This window comes from Meles meles, chromosome 5, assembly GCF_922984935.1.
Source record: "Meles meles chromosome 5, mMelMel3.1 paternal haplotype, whole genome shotgun sequence".
Classification (NCBI taxonomy): Eukaryota; Metazoa; Chordata; class Mammalia; order Carnivora; family Mustelidae; genus Meles; species Meles meles.
In genome coordinates this window covers 119337592-119351241 of record NC_060070.1, presented here as the reverse complement: position 1 = coordinate 119351241, position 13650 = coordinate 119337592, and the positions used below count along the sequence as shown (strand labels likewise).

Here is a 13650-nt window from a genome sequence, read left to right as displayed (position 1 = left end):
CACCAGGTTGTCTCGGTTGGTTGAGTGTCTGCCTTTGGCCCAGGTCTTGATCTCAAGATCCTGGGATTGAGCCCCCCCCCCCCCTTGATCTTCCTGCTCAGTAGGGAGTCCACTTCTCCCTCTCTCTCTGCCCCTCCACCCTGCTCATGTTCTCTCTCTCAAACAAATAAATAAAATCTTAAAATAAAGCAGCAACAAAATTAAATGAATAAAATACTCTCCTATGAATATACATATGAGTAGTATAAATATGTGTCATATTAAAGACAAAATTCTATTCCAACATACCTGCTGTCTTCCTCCAGTCTTATCTTGGATAATCGTCCTGATAATAGCACCAGTAAACACACAAGATCTGAAAAATGAGCTGATGACATTGCAAAGGCCAATGGCTATTAAATCCTGTAAAGAAATGGCAAACACATTTGGCCCACTGTTTGTGGAAGAAGGCAGGGTTGAGTTTGAACTCAAGGTATACTGTCTATTTCTTATGTTTGATGATAAGATTGTTTCCATCATTTTAGACAACACTGAAATATTCTTAGAAAAAACAAAAGGATGGCAAATCTGATTCCTGGACTAACTCGAATCTTCATTTTAGCTAGCCATCATAACAAAAGCACTTTTTCAAAGTGAGAAATGAACTTTTTGTCTTATTATTCCCTTTCACATGATTACTGGGACATAGAATGGCAGAGGGAAACATAGTACTATTTTTCTCCCTCCCTTTTATACTACTTCAAGATCAAAGTGGGATACCTCTTGCTTCCACATCTCTCTTTGGAGTTCTAGGAAAAGAGCCAAACTTAGAATAGTGGGGAAATTAAACAAACAAACAAAGAAGGACTGTTTCTGGGAGAGTAGTGTAATTATGTTAGTAGCCTGGTTTTGATATTCCCTAGCATTTCTTATTGTGCCTTAGTATGTGCTTGACTCCTCAGGACTTGGAAAGAAAGACAAAATTAAGAGAGGAATTCTGCTAGCTTAACAACATGATGCCATATGTTATCTTCTTGCCTCCCTACACCATAGCTGTTCTGGGGGAATAACATTCGTGTTAATTTAAGTGACTTCAAAGTTAAGTATGCCACACTCCTCAAAAATCCTTGGGTAATTATAATTCAAATTACAGTCTCACTGACTCTCTGGTTACAAAGAATGCGGTCTTCATATTAGCAGGAGACTCAGATTGGAGAACAAAGACATAGGGTCAGAGGATATAAGAGAAAGGCCTGTCATCTCACCTGGTTGGAATTCACGTGGTAGTTATGGTTACTGGCAATCTTCTTGCCTAGAAATATGAGCAGAGAGGAGCTCACTAAAGCTAAGGAGAAGGCTTCTAAAATAAGTTCAGGAAGAATCTTCAAATCTGGTGTCACAGGAAACATGAAGCTGGAATAAAATGGTGAAATCATTCCTAGATAGCAGGAACAATTTATTGGTCCCTCCCCCACTCCAGACTTATCATGTGCGGCAACTGGCCTGACCCTTAAAAAAAAAAACAACAACAATAAGAGATAAGAAGAACAACTGAGGCAGCAGTCTACCAAAAACCACAAGCAAACCCAGCCAGGTTATAAAAGCCGTTGTGAAAACATGCTCTGCTGTCTTCCAGGTCAACGTTTTTGCCACATAGCAACAGCAACAAACAGGACAGGGAAGCAACAAAGATTGAGGGAAAATAGCTCATCCACACTGTTGGGAGATCATACCAGTGGACAAACAACAGGCAGATACCATGTCTGTGATGGGTTACAGCTAAAAAGCTCAATGAATTCTATTCTACTCATGCTCAAATATTTCAGGGTATAACTTAAATCACTGTCCTTTGTACAAATTACTTCCAATTCTAACCACACCTTCCCTTCTGTAGTTTTTCCCCCAAATTTTTTTGTCTTGGTAAATATGCATAACATAAAATCTACCATCTTACCCCTGGTTAAGTGTACCAATGGCGGTAAATACATTCATAATGTGCGACCATCTCCATCATCCACACCCGACACTCACCTTACAAAACTGGAACTGTATTAATCCCGTTAACCAACAACTCTCCATTTCCCTCCTCCCTCCCTCAGCCCTGGCAACCACTGTTCTCCTTTCTGTCTTGATGATTTGGACTATTCTCAGCACCCCATAAAAGTGGAGTCATACAGCATTTGTCTTTTTGTGACTGGCTTAGTCCACTCAACATAGTGACCTCGAGGTCCTGCTGAAGGCAGTTGCTTAGCCGACTGAGCCACCCAGGTGCCCCCAAATTAGTGATTCTTTTAAATGTGTTGGTCTCTTAAAATTATGTAAAAAATAAAAAGTAGAATTACAAACTATTGTTAAAAACATTAGTTTTTATAATTTCCCAATATTTACCTTTATTAAGATCTTTATTTCTTTACACAGCTTTAAGCTACTGTCTAGTGTCCTTTCATTTCACCCTGCAAAACTCCCTTGAGCATATCTTGCATGGCAGTTCAAGTGGTAATAAACTCCTTCAGCTTTTGTTTATCTGGGAATGCTTTAATTTCTCCATCACTTTTGAGGGAAAATTTTGCTGGATATAGGATTCTTGGTTGACAGTTTTCTTTTTCTTTTAGCACTTTGAATATGTTGGCCCACTGCATTCTCACCTCCGAAGCTTCTGATGAAAAATCTGTTCATTACTTTATTGATAAGCCCTTGTGTATGTATGACGAGTCACTTCTCTTTTTGCTTTCAAGATTCTTTTTGTCTTTTGTTTGTTTGTTTGTTTTTAAAGATTTTATTTGTTTGACAGAGATCACAAGTATGCAGAGAGGCAGGCAGAGAGAGAGGGGGAAGCAGGCTCCCCACTGAGCAGAGAGCCTGACGTGGGGCTTGATTCTAGGACCCTGAGATCATGACCTGAGCCAAAGGCAGAGGCTTTAACCCACTGAGCCACCCAGGTGCCCCTCTCTTTATCTTTTGAAGTTTGATTATATATCTAGATACAGGTCTCTTGGAGTTTCTCTTACTAGGAATTTGTTAGATTTAGATTTACATTCATGTCTTCCATCAAATTTGGGAAGTTTTCAGCCATTTTTTTTCTTCAAATATTGTTCCCCATCTCTTTCTTTCTCTCATCTCCTTCTGAGATTCCCATGAAGTGTATGTTGTTCTACTTGATGGTGTCCCATAGGTCCTTACAACTCTGTTCATTTTTCTCTGACCTTTTTTCCTTTTGTTCCTCAGACTCAATAATTTGCATTATCTTCAAGTTCACCAAGTCCTTCTTCTGACTGCTCAAATCTGTTTTTGAATCCCTCTAGTGAATTCTCCTGTTATTATACTTCTTAGCCCCATAACTTCTTTTTAGATTCTTTTTAAGTTTTCTCTCTTTATTGATATTTCCAGTTTGTTCATACATTGTTTTCATGACTTTCTCCACATTTTCCTTTAGTTCCTTTAGTTCTTTAACATGAGTTCTTTAACATGAGGTAGTTCTTTAGTTCTTTAACTATGAGCATAAGCTCATAGATCTGCCATCAGGCCTTTTTCAGGACAACTGCTGTCCTTGTTTCTTTTTTCTTTTGAATGAACCATACTTCCTTTATCTGCCTTCAGATTTTTGTGGAATATTGTGTATTTGAATCTAATAATGTGATAACTCTGGAAATCAGATTCTCCCCATTCCCAGAGTTTGCTGTTTTTTGTAATTGTTGTTGTAGGCTGTTTTTATGCTGAGGATAAGCTTGATGTATAAACTTAAGGTTTTCTCAGGGTTTTTCTGAGACTGTACCTTTCTCTGGGCATGTGTAGTTACGTTCTAATTTTTCTTATATATACAGTTTTTTTTTTTTAATCTCCTAATCTTTGGGGCACCTGGGTGGCACCAGGGTCCTGGGATTGAGCCCCACATCAGACTCTCTGCTTAGCAGGGAGCCTGCTTCCTCCTCTCTCTCTCTGCCTGCCTCTCTGCCTACTTGTGATCTCTGTCAAATAAATAAATAAAATCTTAAAAAAAATAAATCTCCTAATCTTTAATGTATGACTTCCAAAAGGGGAAAAAAGAGAAAAATGAATTTAAAAAGGGGCACTAGCCCTTTAAATCCCTTGGAAGTCACTTTTACCAGACTGGGAGGGATTTGCAACAAATGGGAGCTAGGTGCAACAACAAAGGCTGTTCATGTTTTTGTTTGCACCTTTGTGGTCAGAAGTAGAAATCAGCAATTGGAAGGAAGATCCTCAATATTTGGAGGACAGGGTCTTCTTTGCCCATGCTTCCTCCCTCAAGTTGTGTGCAACTTGCTCCGGGTATTCCACTGCCTGCCATAAGGCTGAATGTGAGTGATGGTAGCTGTCACTGTGCTAAAAGCTGAAATTTCCTGAAATTAATTGCAATTTACCACCCATGCCTTCCCCTAGAGGTTATAAGGCTTCAATATGTTATAGAGTTCCACAATAGTTATATCAGGCAGATTCTGCTAGTGCAATTTTTGTCTAGGTGGGGAGAGAGTTTCCTGGTGCTTTTTATTCCACCATCTTCCCAAATCCTCTCTCAACTCCTGTTGATTTGAGGTCACCAGATTGTTGAGACTTGTCCATCTTGCTGGTAGTCACTGTCATCTAATTCTATTAAGTCAATATGTATATAATTTCTTCTAAGATCACATCATATAAAACATTGCCAGTCTCATATTATCACTAGTAGAACTTCTTCCCAGGTATATCTCCCACCATATTGTTAACCAGGAAACTCTCCTTAAGAAAATAAACTTTCTTCTTTGTCAGTATTACTATCAGATTGCTGATCAGAGAATTAAAGATTATCCTGCTTCTTATAGGAATGGATGCTTATCTGTTTGCGAATGGGTTTAGGAATTTCACTCTGTTATCCAGAGTATCTAAGACAGGTTCTGTGTGGTCAACTTTAGGCTGACTTCTTAGGAGTCAGAGATTGTTTTTGGTTCCCTTCATGGGCATGCATCATTGAGTAACACTCATAAATATTTGGTAATTTATTTTTAATATGGAGAATTTCCCAATATTTGCAAAAGAAGAAAGAATGGTATAGTGAGCTCTTGTATACCCATCACTCACTTTCAACACTTAACAATTTATAATCAGTCTTATTTCATTTGTATTCCTACCCACTGCCTATTCCAAGATTATTTTGAAGCAAATACCAGGCATTCTATAGTTTTAATTGTAAACATTTTAGTGTACCTATTTGAAAGATATACACAGGAAGATTAATACCAACTTATCAATATAATCAAATATATAATTAATGTTCAAATTTTCCCAAATGTCTTATAAATATATATTTTACAGTTTGTTTCAATTAGAACCCAAATAAGATCCATATGTTACAATTGGTTGTTATGTCTCTTAACTCTCTTTTAAGCTATAGGTTCTTGCTCCACTTGTTTTTCCTCCCTGCAACAAAAGCTGTTGTTGTTGTTGTTGTTGTTAAAGGACACTGGTCCTTTTCCCAAAAGATTTTGCTGATTGCATCTCTGAATTATCATTTAACATATTCCTCTTTTGTATTTCTTATAAATTGGTAGTTAGCCTTTTGGGTTTGGTCAGATATGGGCTAGTTTTGGGGGGCAAAAATAGTTCATAGTTGGTAGTGTGTAATTCTGTCAGGAGGCATAAAATGTCTTTTTAAAAAAACTATAATTAGAAGCACCTGGTTGGCTCAGTTGGTTAAGCCTCTGCCTTCTGCTCAGGTTATAATCTCGGGGTCCTGGAATTGAGCCTTGCCCTCTGTGGGAAGTCTGCTTGGAGATCTTTCCCTCTGTCCCTCCACCTGCTTGTGCTTGTGTTTTCTCTCTAGAATATATAACAAATCTTTAAAATAAAGATTGTTCTATTTCTGTGCAAAATACCATTGGAACTTTGATAGAATTGCACTGAATTTGTAGATTGCTTTGGGCAGTATGAACATTTTAACAATATTAGTTCTTCCAATCCATGAGGATGGAATATTTTTCCATTTATTTGTGTCTTCTTCAATTTCTTTCATCAATGTCTTATAGTTTTCAGTATATGTCTTCCACCTCCTTTGTTAAATTTATTCTTATGCAGTCAAATGCTCTACCCCTGAGCTATACCCCCAAATTTATTCTTATGTATTTTATTCTTTTTCATGCAATTATAAATGGGATTGTTTTTTTAATTTCTTTTTCTGATAGCTTGTTATTGTGTCTTTTTGTGATGTTAACAGATGTTATACTAGTATACTTTAATGGTGATATCCTAATTCTATAATTCCTTCTCCCTTAAATGGCTGTAATACTTCTATAAAGTGAAGTATCTGAATATCAATGATTTGGATATCCCAAAGAGCAGTTCTTATAGGAAAAGCATGATAAATGCTTAATTTGTTCTTTTTATTTAACAATTTACAAAATAACAAAAGTTGGTTCTACAGCATTTTGGGAGGGTGAAAAAATGGGTTTCTTCTTTTAAAAAAAGATTTTATTCATTTATCTGAGAGAGAGAGAGAAAAAAAAATGCAGTGGAGAGGGGTAGAGGGAGAAAGAGAAAAGGAGAGCCCTCATTGAACAGGAAGGAAGCCCAACATGGGACTTGACTCCAGGACTCTGGGATCAGGACCTGAACTGAAGGCAGATGCCCAAATGACTGAGCTACCCACCTCTTTTAGAATTTTTATATTCACCAATTTAAACATATTTTATATGTTTTGCTGGTAAAAACCTCAAAGTGACATATAGATTCAAGGCAATACCTATCAAAGTTTCAATGACTCTTTTGCAGAAATGGAAAAGCTGATTCTAAAATAAAGAAGAATAAAGGTGGAGGGCTCAGGGTATTCCATTTCAAAACTTACTGTGAAGTTGTAGTAATTAAGATTGGTATACAGATCAACAGAATAGAATTGAGAGTTCAGAAATAAACTCAAACATTCATGGTCAATTGATTTTCACCAAGAGTGCCAAGACCACTAAATTGGGAAAGAACAGTCTCATCACCAAATGGTATGGAGACAATTGGATATTCACATGCAAAAGAATGAAGTCAGAGCCTTATCTTACAACATATACAACAATGAACTTGAAATGGATTAAAGGCCTAAATGTAGACTGAAACTATAAGATGCTTAGAAGAAAACATATAGGTAAATCTTCATGACCTTGGATTACATTACGTGACTTTGTAATACCAAGAGCTCAAACAACAAAGGAAAAAATGAATTGGACTTCATCAATATTAAAAATCTTTGTGCTTTCAAGGATCTGTTGAGGAAGTGAAATGACAGCCCACAGTAAAGGAGAAAATTCTTGCGAATTTATCTGAGAAGGGTCTAGTATCCCAAATTCCTACAACTCAACAACAAAAAGACAAATAACTCAATTAAAAATAGTCTAAGGACTCGAATAGATATTTCTCTAAAAAGATATACAAATGACCAGTAGGCATATGAAAAAATGCTCAACATCATTAGCCCTTAGAGAAATGCAGAGCAAAGCCAGAATGATGTACCACCTCATACTTACTAAAAGGGTAATAACAATAATAATAAAAAATAGCAAATGTTGCTGAGCATAGGAAGAAATTGGAACTTTGTGCATTACTGGTGGGAAAGTAAAATGGTGCTGCTGCTGTAGAAAATAGTTTGGCAGCTCCTTAACAAGTTCAACATAGAATTACCGTATGACCCAACAAAAATCTACTCTTATGTATAAACTCAAAAGGAATGAAAACAGGTGCTCAAAAGAAAAACCTGTACATCAATGTTCATAGCCCTATTTATGATAACCAAAAGTTGGAAATAAATGAAATGTCTATCAACTGATGAACTGATTAACAAAAGGTGGTATATCCATATGATGGAATATTACTCAGCCATAAATAGGAATTATCCATGGTACAATACGGATGAATCTTGAAAATATTATGCTGAGTGAAAGAAGCTAAAGTCAAAACACCATACATTTTATGATTCCATTGCAGAATAAGCAAATTCCTAGAAGTCGAAATTAGATTAAGGGGCGCCTGGCTGGCTCAGTCAGTAGAACATGTGACTCTTGATCTTGGGGTTGTGAGTTCAAGTCCCATGTGTGGTGTGGAGTTTACTTAAATTAAAAAATTAAAATAAAAATAAAAGAACTTAGATTAAGTGGTAGCCCAGGGCTGTGGAGGGGAACAAATGGGACAGGGCTTCTTTTTGGGGAGTGATAAAATATTTTAAAATTAGATAGCAATGATGGTTGTACAACTTTGAGAATATACTAAAAGCAACGAAAGTGTACAGTTTAAAATGGTGAAATTTGCAGCATATGAATTATACATTAGTAAAGCTGTTAGTAAAACAAGATAGCAAGAAAACATTAAAAATAACTTTTTGTCAATATATTTGACACTTTAAATGGGCAAATTCTTTGAATCATCAAAATTGAGTACTCTCGAGAAGAAATGGATAACCTGATGTATAGAGAAAGTTTATGTAACATAATAGTAGTTGTACTTAAATAATAGCCTATTAAAAATTGAATTTGTAGTTAATTTCCACAGTGAAAACTTCAGGCCTAAATATCCTCACTGATGAATTCTACCATGAAGAAATAATGCCAGTTCTATAGAAACTCTTCCAGAAATTAAAGACAAGAGAATACATCCAAAACGTTTTATAATGTCTACAATACTCTGATACTAAAGCCAGATACAGATTTTACAAGAAAAGAAACTCTCAGGCCAACATCCTTCATATACATAAACGCAAAATTTCTTACCATCATTTTAGCAAGTCAATATACAGAATGGTAATCATATATCATTACTTTTTTTTTTAAGATTTTATTTATTTATTTGACAAAGAGAGATCATGAGGAGACAGAAAGGCAGGCAGAGAGAGAGGGGGAGGTAGACTCCCTGCTGAGCAGAAAGCCCCATGTGGGGCTTGATCCCAGGACCCTGAGATCATGACCTGAGCTGAAAGCAGAGGCTTAACCCACTGAGACACCCAGGTGCCCTCATATATCATTACTAAGTGAGGTTTATCTGAGGATGCAATGTTGGTTTAATATTCAAAAATCAATCACGATATTAACAGACTAAAAAAGGAAAAGAAATTTTCATGATTTGAGGGGCAGTAATGTTTTCCCATGGATCCATAAAATAATCCCTCAAACTGAATTTGGAAGCACACATATGCTTTGGTTTCTATATCTCTAGGTTTATTTTCTAAGTAAAAACAAAACAAAACAAAACATTGAAATGTTTTAGATGAAGTTTGCTATTTGAAATGTTAATTCTTCTGATTATTTTTATCCTTTCATCAAGACACAGAAACAGGACTCCATAAATGACTTCCAAAATTTTGTGTAAAACCCAAATTCAGTAAAATGAACAATGTGTTAAATATCACTTGGGAAAATTATTTTATTTTATTATTTTTTTAAGATTTTATTTATTTATTTGGCAGAGAGAGATCACAAGTAGGCAGAGAGGCAAGCAGAGAGAGAGGAGGAAGCAGGCTCCCCGCTGAGCAGAGAACCCTAGGATCATGACCTGAGCGGAAGGCAGAGGCTTTAAACCACTGAGCCACCCAGGCGCTCCGGGAAAATTATTTTAAAATATATTTTGTGATGTATTTATATTTAATCCCTTATCTAATGAAATGTTATTAGTTTCTGCATTTTCAATTTTATTTTCTTTCGAATAAGAAGCATCCTACTGTATATTATTATGTATAGGAATCTAAATTCCTATTTTTAAATATCTTTTCCTTCACCATCTATGTCTGTTTTAGTTCCCTATTTTTTTATTTTTATTTTTTTAAAGATTTTATTTATTTACTTGACAGATCACAAGTAGGCAGAGAGGCAGGCAGAGAGAGAGAAGGGAGGAAGCAGGCTCCCTGCCGAGCAGAGAGCCTTATGCGGGGCTCGATCCCAGGACCCTGAGATCATGACCTGAGCCAAAGGCAGAGGCTTTAACCCACTGAGCCACCCAGGTGCCCCTAAGTTCCCTATTTAAAATATACTTATAACTTACAAGCACCTAAGTGTTTTCTAGGTAATGAGCTAGATAGAAATATAACTGGAGGCTCAAAGGCAGATATTTAACCTTTTGTTAAATTTCCCCTTTTTGTACTTTTAAGAAATTAGAGAAAAATGTGGCTATCCCAAGGAGGTATACAGTAAATGGAATTTATTGCCCAAATCTCTGTCAATAAACCTTAAATATTCAGTATGCTAACACAAACTACTGTTTTTCCTTTCTGGTGTTCTCTAACATTTAATTCTTTGTTAGCAGTTGAGGTTACAAGGACACATGGTCACAGAAAAAACTAACTTAAATTGTTCAAATTTTCTAATCTTTAGCACCCTCAGATAAACATATAACAAAAAGGGAAGTTCAAAGCAATACCTAACAAAAAAAGAAAGCAATACCTAAAATTAGATTTTTGAAATGCTTACCTATCTATCTATACCCTGAATCTTGTGATGAAATAAGCCAAAGTTGACCATATGGTTTTTAAGTCATCAATAGAGTGATTCTAATCAGAGATTTTGGAATTAAATAGAAAATGGGTTCAAAAGTAGCTGTGCCTCTGACCAACTGTGTGATGGCAGAGAAATAATTTAAACTGGTAAACCTTAGTTTCTTCAGCCATAAAAAGGAGTATTACTGGGAGTTGCAAATGAAATAAAATAATTATCATCAATCTCATTGTTGTTCTTGTTATTTTTTTCTGAGAGCAAAGAGGCAGTCTTATTTACTGTTGCATTCCTTGGCACCTAGGTGGTCTGCTTACATTTTTTAAAAAATATTTTATTTATTTATTTGACAGAGATCACAAGTAGGCAGAGAAGCAGGCAGAGAGAGAGGAGAAAGCAGGCTCCCAGCTGAGCAGAGAGCCTGATTCAGGACTCGATCCCAGGACCCTGGGATCATGACCCAAGCCGAAGGCAGAGGCTTTAACCCACTGAGCCACCCAAGTGCCCCACATTTTTTTTTAACTGAACAGAATTGCAAATGACAGTTATCATTGGATTTCATGGAGAACTGGTAGGACATGAGACTAATCCAATCCGCTTTCATCAAAGTAGTCTATATTGTGTTCTCCTGGAGTTTGTCAGTATCACTGACTCTGCAGTATTCCCCACTGAACAGCCTTAGGAAATAAACAACGCTCTTCAAAAGCCTGCCTGTGAGTCAAGAAACTGCAATGTATTGCCTTTCTTAGCTAAAGATATTCATCTGATGAAGGTCACAACGAACTAATATTTCCTAATAGAAGCAAGAGTGACCCATAGTCACTGGTAGGAATTATAATGTAAATTCATTCCAAGTCCTTAAGAACGCCATAGGGCAGACTATTTGAAGATAGCTTTCTACTCAGAGTAATGAAATAAGGCTTCTTAAGGACACTGAGGTTGAAGTGGGTGGAGACAGAGGGACACTCATCTCCTTCCTAAGCACTTAGCTCTAGGACAGAGGCCAGGAAATCAGATGCATCTCTTGGTCCATCCTTGAGAGTTATGGACTCTCATATGATATGGTATGGTAGGGATAGGTATGGATGTTTTGAAGACCCGAGATGTACTGGGAAAAAACTGTGTGTCTCTCTTGTATCTGGCGCCTCCAACAGTTTACTTGTGTAAAGGGACTGGCTCAACTAGGGGAAGAGAGTAAGAGGCTGACTGGAGAAACAAAGGGTTGTCCTAGCCCATCTTCCTTTGTGGACCTCTGTACTCTAAAAGGCATTGGAGACCATTACCCATATTTGTCCCTGGCCAGGCTGCTAGTAGAGAATACCAATCAGGCTGTGTGGTCAGAGGCTAAGCGAAGGTTACATAAAGGGAAAAGTAATCCTGAGAAGTGGAGTTACTGACCTATAAGGAATCATATCAATGAGCGTCTTGCTGGTTTCGGTGGCCATGCTTATCTTGTTGGCAAATGCAGTGAAGCCAAGAATCTGTAGGGGTTAAAATAAAAATGCATATGATCATCTCAAAATTATGAATTGCTTCCAGGAACAGAGGTGCATTTAGTCTTGGCAAGGTGGGGAATGAAATATATGTGGCGGTCCCTATGCATGAAAGTGAGAAAGAGAGGCAGGGCCAGTTCAGCAGAAAAAGAAAGGTGGAAATCCTCTCTGACTCTTAGCTCCCTAAGCTCTCTTTATTTATTTATTTGTTTGTTTATTTTCAAGATTTGTTTATTTATTTTAGAGAGCAAGGAGAGCTTGTGGGGGGAAGGGGCAGAGTGGGGAGAGACTCTCAAGTGGATTCCCTACTGAGCACAGAACCTGATGTGGGGCAGGGGAGGCTCGATCCCACAAGATCGTGACCTGAGCAGAAATCAAGAGTGGAAAGCTTAACTGACTGAGCCACCCAGACGTCCCCTCCCTTAGCTCTTTTTAGCCTTGTAGACAGAATGAAAAGCAACTTCAGCCTTGGTCTCTGACATGACAATGGGAATAAATGGATGCATTTACCAACTTGGAACATCTGGACCAAATACACACATGTTTTCAGGTAGTCGGTATTTTAAGGCCTCAGTTGTAGAAGTTCTTAGATCTAGAGACACTGTACCAAGATACATAAGCCTTTGGGGGATTGTTTAGGTATACTGAGAATCATATTACTGACTAACCTTAAGAATAAATATAGAGCAGCATTTGATAGCACAAAGAAAAAGTCATCAGCAAGGCAATGACTTGCTTTTTAATCTCCCTTTCATTTAATCCTAAAATAACAAGGCTCCTTTCCATTTCAACTAGGGGCAAAATAGACAACCTAGCAGCTGTTACACCTTATAGAGACCTCATACCAAAGCAAATTAAGTTAGAGACAAAAGAACTTGATGCCCAGGTCTTAGCATAATAATTATGTAGCTGCTTTACCCCATTTTTCCTACTAACACATAAATCTTTTCCCAGCCTCTGCTGAGAGTTCAGACACTGAGCAGAATAGCAATTGGTTTATCTGTGATGCTGTGATCTGATGAAGACCCCTGAGAACCTTACAGGTCAGAAGGGAAAGAAAAGTCTGGGTCATAGCTTAACTCACAGAAGTTTTCTTCTTTGTATAGTTAAAGGACAAAAAATGTGAAAACTGGCCAAGGAACTTTTTAAATTTCCAATATAAAGGTAATGCTTGCTCATAAAGGAACACAGAGAAAAATAGGAAAATTAAAAAGCAGAGTAAATCACCCAAAGACAACTATTTTTGATGCCTGTTTGGTGTGTGTTATACAAATCAAATAAACATAGGCACAATACATTCATATACATAAATAAGTGATGAACATATAATACATATAATTTCTTAGAGCTATAGGATTCCTGAATTATTTGTCAGTATATTCTACCTGGATCCCAGATACTGCCTTGAAACTTTCCCTTTCTATTTGACAGTATGTGTTAAGGACAGATTGGTGGGTGTGTGCAGTTTCCTCCAGCATGTCTAAACAGTAAGTGTCTTGGTGGGTGCTGTGAGAAGCTTTTTACACCCTTAGGGCATAGCAACTCTCATCCTCCCTCTCCCATTTGCCTCACTGCCAGGGGAAACATGCAAGTCTTTTCTCAGTTCTAAGAACATCTCTAATCCTTGCTACTTGGTGGACAGTGGTCCTGATCACTTGACTTGCTTGATATGTGTATAAGTAATTATTGCAGGCTTTGAAAACCTTTGAGCATAAATTAGTTCACAAAAAGTG

At 37.2% G+C, this 13650-nt stretch overlaps 1 protein-coding gene across 1 annotated transcript in view; it reads right to left on the bottom strand.

The window, feature by feature from the left end:
• SLC26A8 (solute carrier family 26 member 8) overlaps nt 1-13650 on the bottom strand; it is a 77633-nt gene that overhangs the window by 21695 nt on the left and 42288 nt on the right. Inside the window, exons 8-10 of the mRNA XM_046006496.1 lie at nt 11823-11905; nt 1245-1392; nt 289-402 (exon numbers count right to left, since the gene is read on the bottom strand). Coding sequence (XP_045862452.1) covers nt 289-402; nt 1245-1392; nt 11823-11905 — 345 coding nt within the window. The remainder of the gene's footprint in view (nt 1-288; nt 403-1244; nt 1393-11822; nt 11906-13650) is intronic.